The sequence below is a fragment of the Primulina eburnea genome, chromosome 7 (assembly GCF_022965805.1).
Source record: "Primulina eburnea isolate SZY01 chromosome 7, ASM2296580v1, whole genome shotgun sequence".
NCBI classification, from domain to species: Eukaryota; Viridiplantae; Streptophyta; class Magnoliopsida; order Lamiales; family Gesneriaceae; genus Primulina; species Primulina eburnea.
This window is the reverse complement of record NC_133107.1, coordinates 30452162-30478240: the sequence shown is the minus strand read 5'-3', so window position 1 is coordinate 30478240 and position 26079 is coordinate 30452162. Positions and strand designations below refer to the sequence as shown.

Here is a 26079-nt window from a genome sequence, read left to right as displayed (position 1 = left end):
GGAATAATAGGAGAAGATCACAATGAGAACACTCAGACCTATACACCGGGTAAGGGTCCGTGTCCTAAAATCCCATGGAAGAATATTCACGAGAAGACACTGACCCCAACCCGGAGGCCTACACGAGGTCCGTACCCAACAGCATCCAAGAATGAAAAGTTGCGCAAAGACACGGACCTGAATCCGGACCCCAACACGGGGTCCGTGTCCGATGACTCCCGGGAAAATAAATTAATCGAACTCACACGGACCCCAATCCGGATGCATACACGGGGTCCGTGTACATGATTTTGAGATCAGATTTCGCGAAGATTTGCTTGTGATTTTGGGGAAGGAATAAAAGGAAAAACAGACCAAACAATTGGGGGTTGTTCAGAATTGAAGGGAGCCGACTTTTAGAGGAAAAAAAAAAGGCGCGACTTTGGGACTCGGGAAGACGGCGAAGACTTGGGAGAAACGAGAGAAAAAGACAGCGCAATTTACACGCAAGATCCGCGCACCATCATTGAGATTTCTCTTCTCTTTTATTTTCTATTTTTAGACATGAATTCAAACAATAAATTTGATTTTAGTTTTGAATTTATGGAGTAGTTTTTCTTGTGATCGGGACCACGATAGAGACAAACGACTGATTTGGTTTATTCGTTGGATCATTTAATTCATCAGTTATTTCATGTTATTGATTAATGTTTGCGTAATTTTCGTGCTTTTGATTTGGCCAATTAATTGCATGTTTGTTGTTCGATCTTGACTCGAAAGGGAATAGATTGAAATTAGCTTCAAAAATATTAATCAACACACAGTTAAACCGACTAGAAATAGTATTCGGTTTCAGTGTGCGATTTTAGGCGACAGCTGTAATTCTATCGTTGATGCATTCGTTTTTGTTTAATTAAATTCAATTAGAAATAATTGGACTGTTAAATGAAAATAGGATTATAAATTCTAGAAATAGATTTATAATTAAATTAGAGGATTACATCGTGACTACGAATAATTGCTAGTCGAATAATTCCAGTGCTTGAATTTAATCAAAGTTTGTTACCGTTGTGTGTTCCCGGTCATTCTATTTAAATTTGAAAAATCCCACGTTCCAAGCTTCTCTGATATTTGATTTAGTCATTAAATTAGCATAAATTGGTTTAAAAATTCACTTAGTTGAAATAATAATCAAATCGCTCGTTATTGTTTGCCTAGATTAAATAAAATAATCGAATCTTAGTAATTAAATAATAGTCTCTGTGGGATCGATACTTGGACTGTTCGTCCATCTACTATAACTTGACCTAGTCCGCTTGCTAGAATTAATCCCAACCGAATTCGTCGGTCAAGTTTTTGGCGCCGTTTCTGGGACTATTTATTTGATATTAGGATAAATTATTCATTTGAGACTAGGCTTTTATTCTTAGTTTTAAATATTTCATTCTTTCTTTAGCATTTTAATTAGATTAACTTTGTTTCAGCTTTTCATACTCTGTTGGAGCTTAAATCTTGCACTTTAATTTTTGATTTCAGGGGTTAGCTCGTGTTATATGAGCCGTGCTCAAGACGTCAGGAATCTAGTGCCACTTGATCTTGAGATTGAAAGCACTCTCCACAGTATCCGCAGAGCTCGAAGGAACAACGACTTGACCCTGGAGTTTGAATCTCAAACAGAATCTGAAATAGACCGTAAACCAGAGGTTGAGGAAATGGCCGGAGAAGAGGATAATCGGACGCTGATGGAACTTCATCGACCCGCATTCGGAGGTTATGGGTCTAGTATTGTGCGTCCCACAATACAGGCTAATACATTTGAGCTTAAACCGGGCATCATCCAGATGATCCAACTTCAAGTCAAATTTGGAGGATCACCTTCTGAAGACCCTAATGCACATCTGGAGAACTTTCTGTCAATCTGTGACACAATCAAGTGCAATGGGGTGAGTACTGATGCTATTCGACTCAGATTATTTCCATTCTCCCTACAAGGAGAGGCTGTGGAATGGCTTCGAGACCTTCCAGCTGGTTCTATCACGACATGGGATGGATTGGTCGAGTTCTTCATGCACATGTATTTTCCCTCAACCAAGATTACACAGTTGAGAAATGAAATCACATCATTTAGACAGAGAGATGGGGAATCACTGAATTTAGCATGGGCGAGATTCAAGAAGATATTGAGGATGTGCCCGAGACATGGCTTTTCAATAGGCCAACAGGTTGAGACATTCTATTATGGGGTAGATCCTTCTGTGAGATCTATGCTCGATGCGGCAGCAAACGGGAGCTTATATCGAAAAACGTCGACTGCAGCACTGGAAATCATATCGAATATGGCCGAAAGCAATGTAGGTTGGCAAGATAACCGGAGGGAAAAGAAGGTAGGATTCCTTGAGATGGATGCTCTGACAGCAATTACAGCGAAACTTGATGGATTGACGCATCAGATGGCACAGTTACAAGCACAGAAGTCAACACCAGTCAAGTCAGTGAATCAGATTCAAGGAAGTGCTGAATTGGTTGGTGGCTCATCTAGTGACCAAGGCCGACAACAGTACAATCCATACAGTTTTTCATATAACCCGGGCTGGAGGAATCATCCGAATTTTGGATGGAAGCAACCTGAAACTTCTGTTGAGCAACTGCAGTTTAATCCTCCACAACATCCTACATAGCAAAGACCTCCTCAACAACCACCTAAACCGCCACAAGGTGCAGGACCTTCTATGCCACCTGGTTTCAAGCCACAGGATAGCAAGTCGAATCTTGAGGATATGCTTGCCAAGTACATAGCTGGGAATGAAATGAAATGGCAAAACCATGATGCTATGATGCAAAGAGTGGAGATGCAACTAGGGCAGTTAGCGACACAAATGGCTACAAGAGCTCCGGGTACACTACCAAGTGACACGGAAAAGAATCCAAAAGGTGTCAATGCAGTCACGGTTACGTCCCCCATAAAGCAGGAGGTGATCGATGTTGAAGGAGATGTGAAGGAGAAGGAATTATCCAAGCAAGGGTCAAATGCCGCAAGGGAGAAAGGTAAGTCTCTGAACTCGAACTCGAATATTGATATTAAATCACTCCCATTTCCCCAACGAGCAAAGCAACTGCAATTGGATACTCAATTTTCAAAATTTCTTGAGATTTTCAAAAAGTTGCATATAAATATCCCATTTGCAGAATCTTTAGCTCAAATGCCCTCATATGCCAAATTTCTTAAAGAAATTTTATCAAACAAGAGGAAATTGGTTGACTTTGAGACAATTAAGCTTTCGGAGGAATGTTCTGCGATTTTACAAAATAAACTCCCTCTGAAGCTTAAGGATCCAGGTAGTTTTTCTATCCCTTGCACTATTGGAACTTCAAATTTTAATAAAACTTTGTGTGACTTAGGTGCTAGCATTAACTTAATGCCATACTCTTGTTTTGAGAAGTTAGAGATAGGTGAGGTGAAACCAACTACAATTTCCCTACAGTTAGCTGATAGATCAATTAAATATCCTAGGGGAGTTGTAGAGGATGTGTTGGTGAAAGTTGATAAGTTTATCTTCCCGGTGGACTTCGTTGTGCTAGACATGGAGGAGGATCGAGAGATCCCTCTTATTTTAGGGAGACCATTCTTAGCCATCGGGAAAGCTTTGATAGATGTGCAAAAGGGCGAATTAGTCTTGAGGTTCAATGGAGAGAGTGTCATCTTCAATGTTTTTCAGTCCATCAAATATTCTAATGATACTTCTGATTGTTTTCGAATTGATGCTACTGATGAGTTTGTTGAGTGTGATTTACAGGGACTGATAGGTGAGGACCCTTTGGAGGTTTGCTTAACTCATTCGTCTCCACAAGAATTGGGAAATCAAGAGCTTGATGAATGTATCTCCTATTTGGAGGCAGGCAGACCACTGTCAAAAACGGTAAACTCTAGGATTGGGGAGCTTGGGCATGTCCCACGACCTTTAAAATCATCCATCGAAGAAGCACCGATCCTAGAGATGAAACCTCTTCCCTCGCACTTAAAATATCTGTTTTTACTTGATAATGATAAACTTCCAGTGATTGTTTCATCTACTTTGACAGGTAAGGAGGAAGAAAAGTTGTTGCGAGTGCTGAGGGAGAATATCAAAGCCATCGGCTGGAGCATCGCGGACATTAAGGGGATTAGCTCTTCTATGTGTATGCACAAGATTTTGATGGAGGCCGACCACAAGACGTCTACTCAACCCCAAAGGCGTCTAAACCCAGCCATGCAAGAGGTGGTGAAGAAAGAGGTGATCAAGCTACTGGACGCAGGTATTATCTACCCGATTTCTGATAGTATGTGGGTCAGTCCAGTACAGGTTGTTCCAAAGAAAGGTGGGATCACTGTTGTGAAAAATGATAATAATGAATTGATTCCCACGAGAACTGTTACAGGGTGGCGGGTTTGCATCGATTATAGAAAACTTAACGACGCCACCCGTAAAGATCATTTCCCCCTCCCGTTTATTGATCAAATGTTGGAAAGGCTAGCTGACCATTCTTTTTATTGTTTTCTGGATGGTTATTCTGGTTATATGCAAATTCCCATTGACCCTGAAGATCAGGAGAAAACCACTTTTACTTGTCCTTATGGGACATTTGCATATAAGCGAATGCCATTCGGTCTATGTAATGCACCAGCGACCTTCCAACGATGTATGATGGCAATTTTTCATGATATGATTGAGGATTTCATTGAGATATTCATGGATGACTTTTCTGTCTTTGGCTCCTCGTTTGATACTTGTTTAATTAACCTGTCTAAGGTTTTGGAGAGATGTGAGGAGTCGAATTTGGTCTTAAATTGGAAAAAATGTCATTTTATGGTGAGAGAAGGAATAGTGTTGGGGCATAAAATTTCTGAAAATGGGATTGAGGTTGATAAGGCAAAAATCGAAGTGATTGAGAAACTCCCAGCCCCAACCAACATTAGAGGAGTGCGTAGTTTTCTTGGACATGCGGGATTCTATAGACGCTTTATAAAAGACTTTTCTAGCATTGCCAAGCCTATGACTAATTTACTAATAAAAGATGTGCCTTTTAATTTTTCTGCTGAGTGTGTGCATGCATTTCAGATATTAAAGGAGAAATTGATCACAGCACCTGTGATGATAGCACCTGACTGGGGGTCGCCATTTGAGGTGATGTGTGATGCAAGCGACACAGCGCTAGGGGCAGTGTTGGGACAAAAGAGAGAAAAGTGCATTCATGTCATCTACTACGCTAGCATGACATTGTCAGCTGCCCAATTGAACTATGCCACTACAGAAAAAAAGCTCCTTGCCGTGGTGTTTGCGTTGGATAAGTTTAGATCATACTTGATAGGGAGTAAAGTCGTCGTGCACACCGACCATTCAGCTTTAAAATATCTGATGTCCAAGAAAGATGCAAAACCAAGACTAATTCGCTGGATTCTTCTGTTGCAGGAATTTGACTTGGAAATAATCGATAGGAAAGGCACAGAGAATCAAGTTGCAGATCATCTTTCGCGATTGGAAAGTCCAGTTCAAGGTAATGACTTTATTCGAGATGATTTCCCGGACGAACAACTCTTTGAAATCGACAGCTTACCATGGTATGCCGACTTTGTTAATTACCTATCAAGTAATTTCATTCCTCCCCATTTTACATATCAGCAAAAGAAAAAGTTTTTCTCAGATTTAAAATACTATTTGTGGGAGGACCCTTATTTGTTTAGAATATGTGCAGGCGGTATAATTCGTAGATGCATTCCCCAAGAAGAGGTAAGTGAAATTTTGTTTCATTGTTATGCTGGTCCGGCTGGAGGCCATTTTGGGGCAACTAGAACTGCGTCCAAAGTCCTCCAGTCTTGTTTTTATTGGCCTACTTTGTTTAAGGATGCGCATGAATATGTCACAAAATGTCTAGATTGTCAGCGAACAGGTAATATCTCTAGGAGACATGAATTACCTCTCAATAACATTCTTGTATGTGAATTATTTGATATGTGGGGTATCGATTTCATGGGTCCGTTCCCGGTCTCTTTTGGGAACAAGTATATTTTGGTAGCCGTTGATTATGTGTCTAAGTGGGTGGAGGCAATTGCATGCAAAACTAATGACTCTAAGGTGGTTATTTAATTTGTAAAGAAAAATATTTTTTCACGTTTTGGAACACCTAGAGCCATTATTAGCGATGGGGGTACTCATTTTTGCAATCGTCAATTCGATAGTCTGTTGGCAAAGTATGGGGTCCGACATAAGGTGGCTACACCTTACCATCCTCAGACTAGTGGCCAAGTCGAGGTATCAAATCGAGAGATTAAGCGCATTCTTGAGAAGACTATCGGTGCTTCAAGGAAAGAATGGGCTAGCAAACTTGACGATGCACTTTGGGCTTATCGCATTGCTTTTAAAACCCCCATTGGCATGTCTCTTTTTAAAATGTTGTATGGGAAATCATGCCACCTCCCGCTTGAACTTGAGCACAAGGCTTATTGGGCTACTAAATTTTTAAATTTTGATGCTAAATCCACAGGTGACAACAGAGTGCTGCAGCTAAATGAACTGGACGAGTTTAGGTTGGATGCCTACGAGAATGCCAAGCTTTACAAAGAAAAAACCAAACGCTGGCATGATCAAAACATCGTCCATCGAGAATTTGTGGTAGGACAACTGGTCCTGCTATATAATTCTCGTCTGAAATTAATGCCAGGTAAGTTGCGTTCACGGTGGTCAGGACCATATACCATTACGCAAGTATTCCCCTACGGGACGGTAGAGATCACTAGTGAAGCGACTGGACCTTTCAAAGTAAATGGGCATAGGCTGAAGGTTTATCATGGTGGTGCCATACCCAATGGACCGACCACAGTGGATCTCCAGGATCCAAACTGAACCAAGGGAGTACAGTCAGGATATCGACTCTAAATTTAGCGCTTGCTGGGAGGCAACCCAGTGTTTTATTTTAGTTTTCCTCCCTGTTTTATTTTGGTTTTCTTTATTTCTGTTTTATGCATCTTGTTAGTGAGTTAATCTCTGTGAATGGTGGTGCAGGTAATTTATCTACTGGTGGTGGAAAGAATTTCAAGTGTGGGGGAGTCTATCAGGACGAGCGGTTTCAGAACGTCAATTAGATCAGGGAAGTTTCTGTACAATTCTTGAATCTTGTGTACTCGATTGTGTTCTATTGTGTGGTATCGATGTATAGAATTGTTTTTTCCCTGGTTTCAAGATTCGTGTCTGGTTCGTAGTTTGCATAGGTTACTGTTAAATCTTGTGAGAATTAAATTCCCGAGTCCCCACGGACTCGGACCCGGACCCCTACACGGGGTTCGTCTCCAGCCTTTTCAAATTTGCCATTTTTTCGTGTCTAGACGGACCTTATCACGGACCCCTGCACGGGGTCCGTGTCCATCATTCTTCAAAACGCCTATTTCCCGAGTCTGCACGGATCTATACCCGGACCCCTACACGAGGTCCGTGTCTAATTACATCAAGAAATTCGAAACTGCGAGGGTACACGGACCAAGATCCGGACCCCGGAATGGGGTTCGTGTCCACAATTCATCATTTTTTAAAAAAATCGTATCGACCCGGACCTCGGAACGGACCCCTACACGGGGTCCGTGTGCTCTATTTTCTTGCCATATACCAGAATCCCTCCGCGACCCTGTCTCCTAAATCCCTAAATCCCCAAATCCGAACCACTCCGCCGCGCCGCCGCTTTTCTGCCCAAGGCTCCGCCGCTCCCCTGCCGTCACGGCCCAACTCCACCTCCACCTCCAGCAACCTTTTGAGAACCCACACAACACCATTTCACCACATCAACCCGGACGCACTCTGCTCGCCGCACTCCGCCCGCCGCGCCGCCGTCTACCTAGCACCACGTTCACCATCTCCTCATCTTTGTTCCGGTAAGCGCGGCTTTATCTTCCTTCCATTTACCGTTTATCAGCTTTGGGGATGTTGTGTTACTGCCGCCAATGAATGTATTGCACATGTTCGTGATTTGGGCATCGTTTTTTTTCCGTTTGTTAAACTGCTGGACTTCGATTGTTTAAAATTTGCGTTGTTTTTGCTTCGGTCTGCTCTCGGGATATATTGTTGTTGAGCATTGTTCAATGTGGGTTCACTAGCATCGGGCATTAGTGTCCTTCATTGCGTTGGGCTCAGTTGGAGTGAATTCGTACTATTTGTGGTACATTATTGGATTGGTGTACGTGTTTGTCGAGGAGTTTGAGATTGGTCGATTGGATTATTGTTATTGAGTTGTTGGAATTTCAGATATCATCGCTTGAATCAGTATGCCACCCCGCAAACAGAGCAGTAAACGCGTCCGAGCCGGTACCTCATCCCACTTTGATGCATCCAGATTCACTAGCCTCGAAAATTTTGAATGGTATTCGGCACTCCATGGGAACTTGGTCATCATTGAGCGGTCAATTCATCCACGGATCGACAATGAGGTGCCACTGAGGGCTGAATTCGATAAGTTTGGATGGGGGCCTCTACTGGACATTACAGGACCATATTTCCCCGACCTAGTCTGGCAATTCTTTGCCAATTTTGAAGAAAAAGAGCTGACCGGTCTGCCATCTTTGCGTACTTATGTGAAGGGGATTCCTATCGAGGTGACCAGCTCTTCTCTGGCAGCGATCTTGAATGTCCCTAATGAAGGACCGCCTGTGTCCTTCAATCAGGTGGATATCTTCTTTTCAGACCTCACTTTCCGGATCACTGAGGCTCGTCGCCGACTCCGTTACCACACATCTCCTACTGGCTCCCGATCCAGCGTCCTGCCGACGACCATCCCGCTGCTGGATCGTCTCATCTGCTACTTTACGGGGTCTAACATTATTCCGCGGAAACCCGGAAACAACGAGGTCCGTCATTTAGATCTTTATATCATTGACAAGATGCTGAATGAATTGGGGGCCATTCCTGCTATTCCGGTAGCGTCGATCATCATTTCCCACATGCGCTCAGTCGCCCACATCGACCCTACGAAGAATAGGACACCCTACGCCCCTTACCCTATCATCATTTCCCGGATCCTAGCGGCCCAGGGTGTCGATCTTACAGGGGAGACCTCTCTCATGCCCACTTCTACGCAGATGCTGACCGACCAAACCATGCAGGGCATGTATTTTATATTCCGACAGGGTGCGTGGTACCGTAATCCGGCTAGTCGCCATATCAGTGGACATTCCCGTGACCCACTGGTACCTCCACCTACAGCAGTTGAGCGCATCCAGGAAGATAGAGTTGAAGAAGAAGCAGCTTTGGATGCTAGAGCCGGACCACACGGCCAAGCGCCACCACGACAGCGAGCCTCGAGGAGTAGACGTCAGGTGTACTCATCATTGTTTGATGCCATGGACAACCTCAGCACCAGATTGGCTCGCATTGAGCATCATCTAGGGATTCAGCCCTCTGCAGACGACATCCCCGCACCCCTCTATGACAGATCTGGTCTTGACGATTGGGATGGGGACTCCGACGACGAATAGTGGCCTTATTTTGTTAGACTGTGTGGAGGACTGTATTTATTTTTTCTGAACTTCGTCAGTTTGCTCGCATGCTGTTATTGATATGTTGGAACATGCTCTTCACGTTTATTATCATTTGGACTTTATTGGAGTGCTTGCATGCTTTATCTATTCCATTTTACGGTTTTTGGTGTACTCGATGTCATTCTTTCAGGATTTGCTGATTTCTACCCCTTCCCACCACTACTCCACATGTCGATGTCATTCTTTCAGGATTTGTTGATTTCTACCCCTTCCCACCACTACTCGACATGTAACCAGGGAAGTGTATTTGTTTTCGCATTCTTGCTACTTCATATTATACCATGTTACACTGAGGGCAGTGTCGTTGTCAAAGTGTGAGGGTGGGTCAGTTTTGTTTCACGTCGTTGCACACACACTTAACACACTTTTCACGTAGGATGGAACTATTTTTAGACTAAGAACTCTTGTTTCACTTGATAATCGGATTAATTTGTTAGATTTTGGATCACCCGGAAAATTGTTTCATGCCTAGTATTGAGTGAGAGGATTCGTAGTTTCAAGGAGAGAGTCTAACATGAACCAGTTCTGTATCAACATTTTGTTCGATACACGTGGTCAAACTTTTACTCATTGATAGTGAATTGGTGAATTGTGAACTTAAAAAAAAAAAAAAGAGAAATCGAACAACGATCCCTAGAACTTGTCTGATTAGCCCTCGAAGCGAAAATACGAACGATGGTGACTTAGGGATGATTTAGGCGATCTTTGGACCGTTTGAGCCTTTCAAGCCTGACCGATACATCATTCATTGCCCCTAGTAACCCCTTTTGAGCCTGAAAAAAAAAAATCGAATGGTGTGTGTCAATGACACACAGTTAGCCCCCATTCGTCAGTTATTTAATGTCCCACATCAACTACCTGAATCTTAGCCTATACACTTTTTCCTACCTACATGTGAGAGAAATAAAACTCCTGTGCACATTGACATGTTTGAATCACTCCAATGGATTGAAGAAATATGTGTGAAGGAGTCGATGAATTTTTATTCATAAAAAGAAAAAAAAAGAAAAAGGAGGAAAATGTATAGTGTTGAAAGGACCCGGAAAAATCTGTGGGTGAAATTTGATGAACAATGAGAAAGAAAGGAGACAAACGTGCTCTGAAAATGATGGAAATACAGTAATTGTTGAGGAGTCGAAAGTTGAATGAATGTACTACAGGAATAATTTTTGTTTCTCTCACTTTTTGATTCCCATATCTTTTATTGTAGCCGTGAGCCTTGGCCTTACGTTATAAGCTTGAAAAGACCTATTAACCAAGTCACTGTCGTTCAACATTTAGTAGAGAAGGGTATGAAATTCAAGCATATGGGGCGTTTCGATAACAAATGAAAATAAGTGATCATGAAACTAAGTAGCTGGAGATGAGTACGAGTCTGACCTGCACACTACACACATCTTGTTCTGTTGATCTTTACTGGGTAAATGTTTGAATCTTGAATCGTGACGAAAACGAATCTTGTGATATGCGAAGCGTAATCTTTTGACCGGGGGTGAAAGAGTTTGACAAATTGAGAAGTTTTGATTGTGGTACTCGAGACCTGAATCTGAAATATTTCTCATCTTAATTTTTATCTGATTTGTTCGAGGACGAACAAAGGTTAAGTGTGGGGGAGTTGATAAGCACGAATTATATAGCATTTTAGGGATTTTATTTTGTCGTATTCGTGCTTATCTGGCATTGTTATTCCGAGTTTTGCGCTAAATTTGTGTTATTATTACCATTTGCAGGTTTGACCAAAAGATGTTAAAAAGCCAAAGAAAAGAAAGAAGAGTCAAACATCGCAATGACATGTCAGAAAAACCCGGAATAATAGGAGAAGATCACAATGAGAACACTCGGACCTATACACCGGGTAAGGGTCCGTGTCCTAAAATCCCATGGAAGAATATTCACGAGAAGACACGGACCCCAACCCGGAGGCCTACACGGGGTCCGTACCCAACAGCATCCAAGAATGAAAAGTTGCGCAAAGACACGGACCTGAATCCGGACCCCAACACGGGGTCCGTGTCCGATGACTCCCGGGAAAATAAATTAATCGAACTCACACGGACCCCAATCCGGATGCATACACGGGGTCCGTGTACATGATTTTGAGATCAGATTTCGCGAAGATTTGCTTGTGATTTTGGGGAAGGAATAAAAAGAAAAACAGACCAAACAATTGGGGGTTGTTCAGAATTGAAGGGAGCCGACTTTTAGAGGAAAAAAAAAAGGCGCGACTTTGGGACTCGGGAAGACGGCGAAGACTTGGAAGAAACGAGAGAAAAAGACAGCGCAATTTACACGCAAGATCCGCGCACCATCATTGAGATTTCTCTTCTCTTTTATTTTCTATTTTTAGACATGAATTCAAACAATAAATTTGATTTTAGTTTTGAATTTATGGAGTAGTTTTTCTTGTGATCGGGACCACGATAGGGACAAACGACTGATTTGGTTTATTCGTTGGATCATTTAATTCATCAGTTATTTCATGTTATTGATTAATGTTTGCGTAATTTTCGTGCTTTTGATTTGGCCAATTAATTGCATGTTTGTTGTTCGATCTTGACTCGAAAGGGAATAGATTGAAATTAGCTTCAAAAATATTAATCAACACACGGTTAAACCGACTAGAAATAGTATTCGGTTTCAGTGTGCGATTTTAGGCGACAGCTGTAATTCTATCGTTGATGCCTGCGTTTTTGTTTAATTAAATTCAATTAGAAATAATTGGACTGTTAAATGAAAATAAGATTATAAATTCTAGAAATAGATTTATAATTAAATTAGAGGATTACATCGTGACTACGAATAATTGCTAGTCGAATAATTCCAGTGCTTGAATTTAATCAAAGTTTGTTACCGTTGTGTGTTGGTCATTCTATTTAAATTTGAAAAATCCCACGTTCCAAGCTTCTCTGATATTTGATTTAGTCATTAAATTAGCATAAATTGGTTTAAAAATTCACTTAGTTGAAATAATAATCAAATCGCTTGTTATTGTTTGCCTAGATTAAATAAAATAATCGAATCTTAGTAATTAAATAATAGTCTCTGTGGGATCGATGCTTGGACTGTTCGTCCATCTACTATAACTTGACCTAGTCCGCTTGCTAGAATTAATCCTAACCGAATTCGTCGGTCAAGTTAAACATATAATTCATGTAATCATGCAGGTAATATCATATAAATCATATAAAGCATATAAACTTACAAATGTGAGGCTTGACGACTGAGCTTCACGGCTCTGATGGTGACACAACCCTTTACAAGAATATTGCTCTGATACCAACTGAAACGTCCACTACTCGTTTTCTTAAAACATACTAGAATTTTTTTTACACTATATTAATTTCGGCCGAGTACTTAAACATATATATAAAATATTTTCGACCCCATTTTGAAAATAAAACATCCAACAATATTTCAAAATCAAAGTAAATAGTTTCAAACATAAAATCGTCAAACGTTTGCATATTCTTTGTAATTACATTCTTCCTAATTTTATTTTATAATTGGTGCACTTGTGGACATGGTAAAAATCTGTTTTTTCACGTCAAGTCTGATCAATTTATTGATTTTGTTTGATCCATTGCATTTGCATGTCGTTCTAGGAGGTGGTCAAGATGCATCTGGTGTTACCACCACTGATCATCGTGCTGGAAATTTGAGGCCAAATTGTACGACAAGGTAATAATACCTTCGGATGTTCGAAGCTAAACACATCGATCAGTAACGGAATGGAGTTTGACAATGTACATGCCTCTGATGATATTTGTGTGGTCTACTTTCTTTGTGATTGATCCCTCAATTCGAGAGGAAATTAAGGATGTACTGGAAACCTGATCATTCCACTCGAACTGATCCACCAGAAGTTCTTTCACTCATAATTTCTACAACAGGGACAGTTTTTTATTTATTTATTAAGCATGCTATTTATTTTCGTTACCAGAAACATACTGTTCTATGACTACACACTAAACAGAAGCAACTTCTGTTTAGAATTTATTTCTAATATAAATAATTTGTGAATGAAATCCAATACACGTTTGCAACGCACTTTAGTCACAGAGATATGAAAAATTCCTCTAAAAATATAATGGAGATATTCTGTATTTTTAGGTGACTCAGAATCCAATAAAAAAACAATTGTTCTTCTTGATCTAATGATACCATATATATAGAAAAGAAAATTCGATTCAGAACAGACACGACTTTTCTTCAGGAAAACCAATATGAAACAAGGTGTTATTTTCGCTGGGGTAAACATTGTTCGTTATCGACAAATTAAATAATAAAAAAAATTGTTCTAACAACTTCTTCTCAAGTTAAACTCGATTTTCATGACTATGGTGTGTTGGTTTCATATGATCGACATGTCTCTCTACGTTCTTTCGCAATCTATTATTTTCGCAATGGTTCGATCATCTCGCTGATTATTACAGTTATGCCTCAATAGTAATCCTTTATTTTCTCTCATTTTGATGCTTTCAATAACTTTTCAAGTGGAGGAGAAGATGGATATGTCAGACTGCCCCATTTTGATCCAGATTGCTTCAACGTCAAGATATAGACAAAAGTATTTTATCCCTGAATATTATTTAATTTGGTTTTCAGTCATAAAAATAAAGACAAAAATTTGTGTGAGACGGTCTGACGGGTTGTATTTGTGAGACGGATCTATTATTTGGGTCATCATTGAAAAAGTACTATTTTTTATGCTAATAGTATTACTTTTATTGTGAGATCACATGAGACCCGCTCAAAAATAAAAATAAAAATATGATTTTAGTTATTAATTTTAAAAATAATTAATTTCTTTACCCTAAAATGAGTCAGCTGTGGGCCTGTGGCCGCGGGACTTCTTCTATATAGGGTTTTGGAGCACTGTTGCTTCTGTCACTTTCACAAATGGCGCCCAAGGTTTCCAAGGCGGACAAGAAGATCGCGTACGACCAGAAACTCTGCAATCTCCTCGACGATTACTCGCAGGTTTTGATCGCGGCGGCCGACAATGTCGGGTCGAATCAGCTGCAGAACATCAGGAAGGGTTTACGTGGTGATTCCGTGGTGCTCATGGGCAAGAACACTATGATGAAGAGGAGCATCAGGATTCATGCGGAAAAGACTGGAAACAACGCCATTCTTAACCTCATTCCCCTCCTTGTTGTGAGTGTGAACTGAGCCTTCTTTTGATTTTCTGTTCGTTGTAGGTGAATATGTGGGATGATTTTATTTTTTCGGAGACCCGTGTCGTGGGATGTTGAAATTTTTCGTTATACATCGCGTTTAATTGTGTGAGACTTCTTGCCCGGACAGGGAAATGTTGGATTGGTGTTCACTAAGGGTGACTTGAAGGAAGTCAGTGAGGAAGTCGCCAAGTACAAGGTAAATTGATATTCTTGTTATGTACAGTTATACACTGTCCCGATCAGTGTATTTTTTTATTGATCTGTTTCTGTGCCACACATTATGTGTCTTGCATGTATATTTCTTCCTTTCCAAGAGCAAATTGTTACTGTTTTCTCTATATTTGTACTTTGTATTAGTTGTTGTTTGGTATGTATAAAGCTTGGAGATTCATGATGTTTAAGTTCAACATTTCTATGCTGTCTATGAACTAATGTAAACAATTTTTTTAGTTTACATTTGTTGGTTGGGTACTTAGGCCTACTAGTTTGTGGAGTGCAATATTTCTATTAAGGATAACTTTTTGCCGGCACTGTTGAATTGCATCCTTTTGAAGCCAAGTGCAGCCTCCCTATGGGATTGCTAGCAAATCATCTTAGGAAATTTTTTATCTTGATTATTTCAGGGCACCTTACTGGGTGGCGATGTGATAACCATGCTATCAGTGTAGCTCGAAAAGCACCTTTTGGTGAAACCCTTTATGGTCATTTCTGGGTTACGATGTTTTCTTAATCTCTTTATTCAACTCTTTAATGCATCAGCTATGCCAACGGGTGAACTTATTGATATTGTGGAAACACTTGATTGTGATAAAATCACTTCATGCATGATGCTTCGAGATGTATTTGCAGACTTTAGTTGTGCGTTCATGAATGCTATGTTGATAACTTGCCCGTTTTTCAATTCTTTTCATATCTTTAAATTTACGTTGCCGGCCTGCTTGATTCTTAACAGGTTGGAGCACCTGCTCGTGTTGGTTTGGTGGCTCCTATTGATGTCGTCGTCCCACCTGGTAACACTGGTCTTGATCCATCACAAACTTCCTTCTTCCAGGTCTCTTTTTATTCACTTTTTATGTTATATCAGTTTCCTATGTTCAGAAAGATAGTATCTAAAGTTGTTTCTGTATAGGTCCTCAACATTCCAACCAAGATTAACAAAGGTACTGTCGAAATTATCACTCCCGTGGAACTTATCAAGAAGGGTGATAAAGTGGGTTCCTCTGAAGCGGCATTGCTTGCAAAACTTGGAATTAGGCCATTCTCATATGGTCTCATTATCACCACTGCGTATGATAATGGATCTGTGTTCAGCCCGGAGGTGCTCGATTTGACAGAAGATGATCTCATCGAGAAGTTTGCAATGGGTGTTTCCATGATCACTTCCTTGTCACTTGCGATCTCATACCCGACCCTCGCTGCTGCACCACACATGTTCATTAACGCCTACAAGAATGTTTTGGCCATCGCTGTTGAAACTGATTACTCCTTCCCTCAGGCTGATAAAGTTAAAGAATATCTAGCGGTAGGGCTTGATATTTTGTTTTTTAGTTAGTGTCCATGTATTTGATATGTTCTAATGGGGTCTTATCCTAATTATGTAGGATCCAAGCAAGTTTGCTGTTGCAGCTGCTCCGGTAGCTGCGTCTAATGCTGGTGCTGCTTCTGCTCCATCTGCCAAAGAAGAGGAGAAGAAAGAAGAGCCCGATGAGGAGTCAGATGGCGACTTGGGCTTTAGTCTGTTTGACTGAGTTCTATGTCTTTTACAATCTGGATCCCTCTGTTTTTGTTTCTGAAAGTTTTATCGAGTTTGGTTCAAATTTTTGATGTTCAGCCTCCTACTACCTTGTTAGTTTTTAGTCTCATATGTCACAGAATTACATATTTACCAAATGCTATCATGCTTTAGTTTTTATTTGTTTGCAAAGTTGAAGATCCATTTGTTTTTGGGTAAAGGTTCTGGTCTCACACTCTCACTACCCTTTGCCTTGATTTTATTGTTTGTTAAAAAATATAGAAAAATAACTTTTCATCATGCATATATTTATTTATTTAATTTGATTCCCAAGCAAATTCTATTTTTGAACTTCCCAACCAATGTTCAGTTGTGATATAATATTTTCTGCATTTGGTACACGACAGATTTGCGACTTCGTATAATTCTTTCAAATATTCTTCATTCGTTTATAATTATAACGTTCCTCAAAATATTCAGATCAACATTATTCTGACAATCTACCCTTTCCGTTGATGCATGTTCTATAGATGCCAAAGTACTCACTAATGCTTCTCAAATTACAACGACAAATCTCCGTTAATTGCTAGAATTAAATTAAAGCTTTTGAGTGAAAGAAAGCTCACTCTACCCCTGCTGGATCTGCTGTTGAAGGGTTAACAACCCGACAAGTCCGCAAAGGAGAGAACATTTTCCTCATCGAAACTTTCAAGTGAAAGAAAGCTTGAATTGTGGAGGGTTGCTTTGATCCAACCACCTGTATCTAAATCTTGAGAATATATATCAACTTTATGACTGGTTTCAGTCTTGTTGCTGTAATAATAAAACACCATCTGATCTTGCCTAGAAAACAAGATGTCACCATTTTCATAACCTCTGATGGGGTAAACAACATCGAACGGAAAAGAAGAAAATATCTGTGTTCCCACAAAAATGAACTGCCTCGTCCATGATTCAGTGACCCCATATTCCTTCATCGTCCAGAAAACAATGCCCCCCTCTTCTTTTAAGCTGCTACTGTCACAAATACACAAGCAGTCATCCAAAACGCCTAAAATATCACAGCTCCCAAACCATACCAGCTTTAGCGGATATGGAGGAGGAGAAAAGGGCTCAAATGATTCAGCTTCAAGATCGAAACATGATATTGAAATGGCTGATCTGGAAGAATTCTGCACCAACCCATGTAGATTTCCATTTAGAAACACGCCAAAGGAAAGGTGTGCGTGATCGAATGGGGAGTTTCTTGCAGTGCTTCTCCAAGAACCTGCCCCAAGCGTGTAGACCAGGTAATCATAGAATTCACACTTGTAGTTTTCAGACCTTACACACTGCCATACTTTGCGCACACTCTTTTGGAACATATAAATTACCTTGTATTGGACAGTTATCGAGCTTACCCCGAATCCATAATGAGTAAAGTTAGCATACTCCACAACGCGTGTAAGTCTGGGAAGAGAGATGTACTCTCTAGTGATTGGATTGCATACACAAATCACATCATCTATTTTGCTGCTGTATCGCAAGCAAAGAAAACCATCTACTGAACCTTTCATCTCCAGTCGGTAATCTGCTGGGGAGCTAATGAATGTTTTGGGATCAAATTTCATTGTCTGATTCCAGCGAAAACCTTGTTGTTGACGTTGAAACTGGTCTTCATGTTCGACGAATTTGCATAGGCACTCACCCTTTGGATCTATTTGAAGGACAAGTACTTCAGGAGTTGAAACAGAAACATGGAATTTGACAAACTCGTGACTCGATAGTAGCTTGTGCCATTGCTTGCAAACGCACTTGCAGCTTAGGATGGTCCGGGATGGAAGTCTTGATAGGATATTGACAATTATTTCTGAGGGTAGATCCATCAAGATTGATGGTAGTTTACTCATTTTTGACATATTTGGTTGAATGCCTTTATAAGTTTAGTGTGATGTATATATATATATACACCCTATAGGAAGCTGAGAATTGGTCTTAAAGTTGAAATTTTCTCTTGCGTGTATTATTCTGCTGTTATTATTATATATGTTGTTGAATGAAAAGTTAGACTTGGACAACTCAAATTGAATTTTAGAAGTGGGCTATCACTTATTTGTTGGATTTGAGAGATTTAGAATTGTAGATATTCTATTTAGTGATTGAAAATTGAATGACTTCGAAATATAACATAAAAAATTTAGTTAAACTCTGAATTGGTCCATTTTAAATAGAGAATAAAATTATCAAACCTTTCTAATTTAAGGCGATGAGAATCTCGGGTTTGAGTAGAACGTATGCCATATGCAAATGAGATATGATACTTTGAACGTACACGAAGTTCTTGGAGTCGATTGGAGCCCGACGGACCGATATCTCAAATTCAATCAAAATATATGAGATGAAAAGATCGTGATGTTAAAAATAATAATTATTTACCATATGTATGCACGTGAACTATATGATTTAATTTTTCTTTTTTTGTGGATAAATAACTATCTTCTTAATATCATTAATGCATGTACAAACCTTTTAGTTTTGATACATGTTAGGAATATATGTTATATGCTTTTATATTGTTTTTATGATTGCATGTATACATGGTTTATACTGAGAATGTAATTCTCACCGGACTTATCCGACTGTTGTCTTATTTGTATGTGTGCATGACAACAGGTGGGACAGGATCAGCGTCAATAAGAGAACGAGGCTGGACTAGATAGCGTGGAGATCCGGGCACAGAAGTAAATTAGGATTCAGCACTGATATGTAGTTGAACCTAGTTGAATTATCGTAAACAATACAAGACTTGTATAAATATGTATTTCGAATTGATTTACATTACGTTTCTGCTTTGTAATGAATATCAGAAAAAAAATTGATAATGATATTTTAATGAAAAAAGAAAAGAATTTAAGAAATAAATTTGTGTCTTGCAAAGCAAGTCTCGTTCCTTTCAATCTCCTCCTTTTTGTCTTTATGAAATAATAAGCACAAACAAGTCTATTCAAGTTGATGCAACTCTATTTATCTCCCACTAAATATGAAAACATATTTCCCCCTTGAAGGATCAATTTTGACACCTTTGAAGGTGCTTCAAACACAATATTCTCCATAAGCTGCAATAGTTTGTGTTCTAAGAATGAATACACCGATGATTAAATCGAATTTGGTTTCCAAACCAAGTAGGAGATACTCGAAATAATCATTCGTTAAGAAAAACGAACAACTTAAACCTTTTATCTTGTGTTTAAATTGAATAACTGAAATAAATGGGATCAGTTCGGGCTTGCATCAGTTCAGTTATTTGCATCAGTTCAGTTATGGGAAGAACTGAACTGATATCAGCTGAACTGATCAAATCAAGTTTAAAACAATAGTTAAACAATTAAAAACACAAGATATGTTTATAAATGTTCGGAGACTTCAAATGGCCTACGTCACCCTTTCTACCACCTCAGATAGGATCCACTAGAAAACTTTGATTTATACAACACCTTTTACAAATCCACTCCGGAAGGGCAGCACCTGACTAGAACTCCTAGCACTCAAGATTTCAGGCAACACCTTGCAATCTGCATCATGTTTAACGTCTTTATGCCAAGACTACAAACACAATCTTTAATGTCTTTGTGTGAAGACTCACTCGATCAGCTAAACAATAAGCTCAACTCTTTGTATATGTAAGTGATTATATGTGAATATGTGAGAACTGATCGCAATAGTACAACACGAAGGTGTTCTCACACAACTAGGCTAACTGCTTCTAGTAAGCTGATATGAAATGAACGTGCCCACTGTTTTTCTTCACACATTGGTTTTAGTTGTAGTTCTGACACTTCTTGTTTTTTTTCAACGGTCTTTGAACTAGTATTTATAGGCACTTAGCTGACCGTTCATGAAGACTCGATAATAATGTCCGTTGCATTTGCACGTGCTTCCTTAGGACATATCTTGTCATTCTGGCAACTATTTTGAAAGCTTTTTCTCTTTGCAACTTTGCGGCAACGTCCATTATTGTACCTTCTTCTGTGAAGTAGCTTGTATATTCACGATTAGCTAGATTCCATTTGATAGTCTTGTTGCGACATGAGAACAGATAAGTTACAACTGATGCTCTGAACTGATCTGGTGAACTTGTTCTCTGTACTGGTCTGATGAAATGAGCTTGGACTTATTTCACTATGTTAGTTCTTTTGTTCAGCTGTGTTCTTCATCAGCTGGCCGAGCTTCTGAAGATCTACAATTGAACCACATATCGACTGGACAATCAGTTGAAGTGTTCTTAAATATATCAGTTGAACTGTTCTTAAATATATCAGTTGAACTGGTTCAGTTTTGGCAATAAGTTGGCATTTTCAGTTTGAGTCTCAACAGCTTCAGTTTTGGCTTCGGTAAATGATCAGTTTGGGATCTAATCAGTTTCAGCTTTCTGCGCACTAGATGAATTTTTTAGATACAAAATAACAAGTTTTATTAATATCAAAATCAAGATTGCGAACATGAAATATTCCAACAATCTCCCTTTTTTAGATGATAACAAGGCTTTAACAGTTAAAGTAAATAAGTGAAAATTTTAACTTGATTTGTTGCATAAGTGAAAATGTTCCAACAATATCGCACTTGACCACTTGATTTGTTGCATCGATTCTGAGTTTCTTTGTCAGAAGAACGGCTAACTTATTTGGTCTTGATTTCTGTGCTAGCAAGCTGGTCTGGCTGATGCAAACTGGACTCAACTGATGTTGAACTGCATTGATCATTTTGATATGATATGATCTGGCAATGAAACGGCGGTATACTGCTGATGATTAAGCTTCATCCAACAGTTTCAGCTAGAAGTTAGGTTTCGTCTGTTGATCAGTTGAACTGGTCGGCTTGCAACTGAAATTTAGTTCGTTAATCATTCTGACAACTGTTCTAGAATCTTTTCTCTTTTCAGCTTTGCTGCAACGTCCATTATGTACATTCGTCTACGAAGTAGCTGGTATATTCTTAGCCGGATTCCATTTGATAGTTTTGTCGTGACATGTGAACATATCAGTTACAACTGATGCTCTGAACTGGTCGGTGAACTGGTTCTCTAAACTGGTCTGGTGAAATCAATTTGGACTGATTTCACTCTATCAGTTCTTTTGTTCAGCTGGGTTCTTCATCAGTTGAGTTCTTCATTAGCTGGCCGGGCTTCTGAGAATCTACTGTTTAATCACCTATCAACTGGACAATCAATTGAACTATTCTTAAATATATCAGTTGAACTGGTTCAGTTTTGGCAATCAGTTGGCACTTTCAGTTTGCGTCTCAACAGCTTTAGTTTTGGCTTCAGGAACTAATCAGTTTTGGATCTGATCAGTTTTAGCTTTCTGCGCAATAGATGAATTTATTAGAGACAAAATAACAAATTTTGTTAATATCAAAATCAAGATTACGAACATGCAATATTCCAACACCCCTGAATTTGATCACGTTAGACCGATTGTTGTTACTAGTGTTGACAGCACGAGGTAAAAACATTCATCAATTAGATTTAATCATAGCGTTAAAGACAAGAAAAAACTAATACTTTATCAATTAATAATAAACAAAACTAAGCACAATTATGAATATAAGGAATAATAAAATATCAATGATCATTTTCCTCATCCTAGTCTACTTCATTATCTCCACGAGTGCCCGAGGGTCCAACCTCAAAAGTTTTTGCACAGCTATCTCCCCCTTCTTGTCAATAAGGGACACCTACGTTCAATAAAAGCATGTAATGAGCCACTTGGGCTTCATGATGAATGATCAATTATTTGGCTATAATGATTTTTTTAAGTTCAAAGTTAATCTGGGCTGGTAAAACCGTAGGGAAAAGCTGGATATAGTTAGAGATTGAGTATGTGTTCCAAACTTCAGGGGAAACACTATAGTCTCACAAAGGAAAATCTAGCTTCCGATTTGCTTTGAAGAGATTTGGGGCAATTTCAAATCTTCAATCACCATGGACAGATGCCCATCGATGTCTCTGATGGATCCTTGTGATTATAGGATCTCAAAGATAAGCTTAGGAAAAGCAACTTGGTTGACTTTAATCCTCCATTAACAACTGTAACACATTCTTAAAAACCATACTCTCAAAGTTAAAAGTGCTGCAAGTGCCAAGGAGAAACAACATAAAAGCTTGTGGCTTGGTGACCATAGTGGAATTGGTTGATGTTGTCCAGTTGCACACGACTGTTTTGTGAAGCACATAGTAAAATAAAGTTAGATTTACGGCTGAAAGATGACTTGGATGACCAGGGAAATGGGTTATCAACCCTCAAGTGAGAACAACAGCAACTTCATTAATTTCAGGCTCAACGACTTCATCATCCTTGGTGGGGTGGTATAGAGCATTGATGGTATCGGGGTTGAACGGAAAGATAAGTTCTCAGGCAAAAAACCTTAGCCAAACATGGCAAATCTCTCATCGCCCATGCAAGATATGAGATTGGCGAAGAACTTTAAGATGGCCTTGCCGCAGTATTGAGCAAATGCAGAAAGAATGGATAGAAATCCTCTGACTTTTTGTCGTCAGCATCTCCCTCAACATCCTCGTTCTTAGCAGTTGTATTATCATCAACAACAAATTCCTCATCATTAGAGGTAGAAAAGAGATATTAGACTGGTCAGGGCTGTTGTTGGCAAATTCCTGTTGCATTTTAGCATTACTTTCATCTTCATATTCTTCAGCAGTAATCATAGATGCAAAGCCCTTTTTCCTTTTTCAAATTGACCAAAAACTAGGCGAGGGAGACATCGTCCTTGTCAGAGAGACTTGGTTCCTTGGGAACCTCTTTTTCTCCAGTGAATGAGGGAATTATGGGTCAGCCAACAATGATCTAGCACCAAGATGTGTGGAATCGGAATCATCACCTCTTTTTCTTCATCTGAATCATCACCATAGGTGTATTCTAGGTCAGCCAACGACGGTCTAGCAGATGATTCGCCTTTGCGGCGAAATTGTTTCGAATGAGTATAATTAGGATTGTATCATGCTTGGCATTTTGATCAACAGACTTGAGATGGTGGTGGATACACTTGATTAAACACCAAGATGTCTGGAAAATTCTCCACATCGATATAATTTCAAGGTTCACCTTGAGAAATTATTTCAAGAAGAGTAGGAAACTTTGTTACAGAAACAATTGGCAGAAGTGAAGTTTGGGCAGCTTCCTCCAGTGTAGTTACACTGGGTGTTACACCAGCACTGTAGCCCATCTTGCTACGAATAACTTGAGGATCAAAACCTGCCATTGAGAATTTTACAGAAGATCGATAGGGTAAGAAATGAGTGAATTTGTGAATTGTGAAGAACAAATAAGCTTAGGTTTAAAAAAATCGATGCAAGATGTAGGTTAATAAATTTATCCGTTGAACGGTAACTAATTAACCTGCAAAGCACTCCTTCAATTTATAGCATATTATTTACCAACGGTAACAATAGTTAACAGATATATATATTTTTGAATATTTAGGAAATATATTAGCATCGTTATTAAAATAATCCATTGTAATTGATTTCTATCATAATTTCATATTTAAACTTCACATCTTAAATCTTCTAAATCATCAGAGATCATAAACATTTTATTTTCAGTAAATAGGGGTCTTCACCATATGTTACTTGTTGAAAACTTATAACCTCTTGAGCAGAAAATATTCACAAACTATGTATATGCATGAAAGTGTTGATTGAAAATGTAAGGTCCAAAATGCGATAACGTAATCCAACTACATGCAAATATAGGAAAAATGAAAAATGCTTAATTTAATTATTTTAATTGTACTAATTCAATGTGGTAGGCATGTTTACATGTTTAAAATATGGTTTTCTATTAGAATACATAAACTGTGTTTTTAATGGTTATTCAAGATGTGATCGAGGAACAGAGACCAGAGACTATAAAGAGAAATTACTGTTATTAAATGATTATTTTTAATTATTTAATATATGATATATTTTATATGTAATTTTTGAAAATGATGCTTTTTCAGATCTTTTTACACAACGAGTCGTATTTTAAACCGATAGTCAATTTTTGAAGAAAATAAGGATTTTTTGGAGGGTTGGCTAATATTTTCGAAAACTTTCCTAAACGAAATATTTTACCTACTATCTAATGGGCCTATTGTACTAAATTTATTGGGCCTATTCTACCACACAATTATTTATATAAAAATATAGAGTTTCCAAACCTTAAAAACACACAAACTCGTGCTAAGCACTAGGACTCTCTCCATCAGCATCCACACACGATCACATACCCTCACATCCAAGGCAATTCACGTGATTTAGGAAGAGTAAAATGCAGCAAGGTTACCCTGTCTATCCGCCAACATCCCCTGCGTCAAGGATTGTTTTCATGCGTGAAACACAAAAAGGCACGCCTTAATCTTCTTTCACTTATCGTTCATACCATATTATGTGTGTTTATACATGTTTGCATGAAAATATAATACCCTTCTTATATTTTCGTTTTTATGACATATACATGAGCAAAACTTGAGTTTTCATGATTTTAATTTAATGATACTGATGCACAAAGGGCCTGCCATGGTAGGGTCTTAAAAAAGGATGAATTTCAGAGGGTTTAGGGACCCCTAGATTCATGGTTAAGGGCTGGATGATAAGGATTAAAAGGTTGAACGAAAATTTGAGTTTTAAGGGACTAGGATTTCGAACTTGGCTTCTTGAAGGGCGCAGGCTGTGCGTCGGTTAGGGGCTGTGTCCAGAGGTCCTAAGATGGTCTAGTCTTGGTCTTAGATTGGTTGAGGGAAGGCTGGTGCAAGGGGTAAGGCTGTAGGCATGAGGTCGGGAGTCGCGCAAGCCATGTAGGGCTTGGGTTTGGGGGCTCTGGGTACAAGGCTCTCTAAGATCGGTCCATTAGGGTCCTTAGCGACCGTTCAAGGTCCTAGGAAGGTTTCATAGGGTTGGGTCTTGTTGGTTAAGAGATAGGGTCGAAGGGGTGCAAGGTTGTAAATGTTAAGGTTTTTTATTTTTGAAAAAAAGGCAGAAATTCAGTAGGCTGTTAGGGCTATTCTATGGGTCTTAATTGGCTTGAATTGGGTTGAAAAAGGGTTAGTTATTTTTAATAATATATGGTTAAAGTTTGGTTTAGTTTCAAGTCGATTCGGGTTAAAATCGAGACGTAGATTTAAGTTTTAAAACTAATTGATAAATTAGTCGAGTAGCTTAAGTTTATGCCTTAGAAATGCTTTTGGCATATTTTAAGGTGTTATGTTAAGTTCGGATGGAATCAGAGCGTCGTTTTAAGGTCCAAGGGTGAATCGAAAAAGTTAGGGTTTCGGGGGCAAAACGATCATTTTACAAATGAAAAATGTTAGACGTTCTGGCAGTGCCCTGGATGCTGTAATGAATGTTAAAATGTTTATTTTAAAAGGTTACGGAATTTTATGATGGAAACGATAATACTAAAAGATGTGTCGCATGCTTGGTTTAAAAAGAAAATTGTTATATGCATGAATTTTCAGAAGTGATGGATACGGTAAAAAGTTTGAAGGAGGTGATGTGAAGACCCAAATTTTACTACACAAAGAGACAAAAGTACCAAGTTGATTTTATTTTTTGCATTGAATATGAATTATGTCATAGAGGAGAATAAATTACATGC

At 39.1% G+C, this 26079-nt stretch overlaps 2 protein-coding genes across 2 annotated transcripts; one reads left to right on the top strand and one right to left on the bottom strand.

Moving 5' to 3' along the window:
* The first annotated feature begins 14371 nt into the window (after positions 1–14371).
* On the top strand, positions 14372–16627 carry LOC140837421 (large ribosomal subunit protein uL10-like). Its single transcript, XM_073203575.1, has 5 exons — positions 14372–14692; positions 14843–14911; positions 15668–15766; positions 15845–16237; positions 16317–16627. The coding sequence occupies exons 1-5, from the start codon at positions 14435–14437 to the stop codon at positions 16461–16463; spliced, it is 966 nt and encodes a 321-aa protein (XP_073059676.1). The 5' UTR covers positions 14372–14434; the 3' UTR covers positions 16464–16627.
* A 103-nt stretch (positions 16628–16730) lies between these two features.
* LOC140837420 (F-box protein At2g23160-like) lies at positions 16731–18374 on the bottom strand. The gene has a single exon (XM_073203574.1). The coding sequence runs from the start codon at positions 18343–18345 to the stop codon at positions 17104–17106; it is 1242 nt and encodes a 413-aa protein (XP_073059675.1). The 5' UTR covers positions 18346–18374; the 3' UTR covers positions 16731–17103.
* Between the last annotated feature and the right edge of the window lie 7705 nt (positions 18375–26079).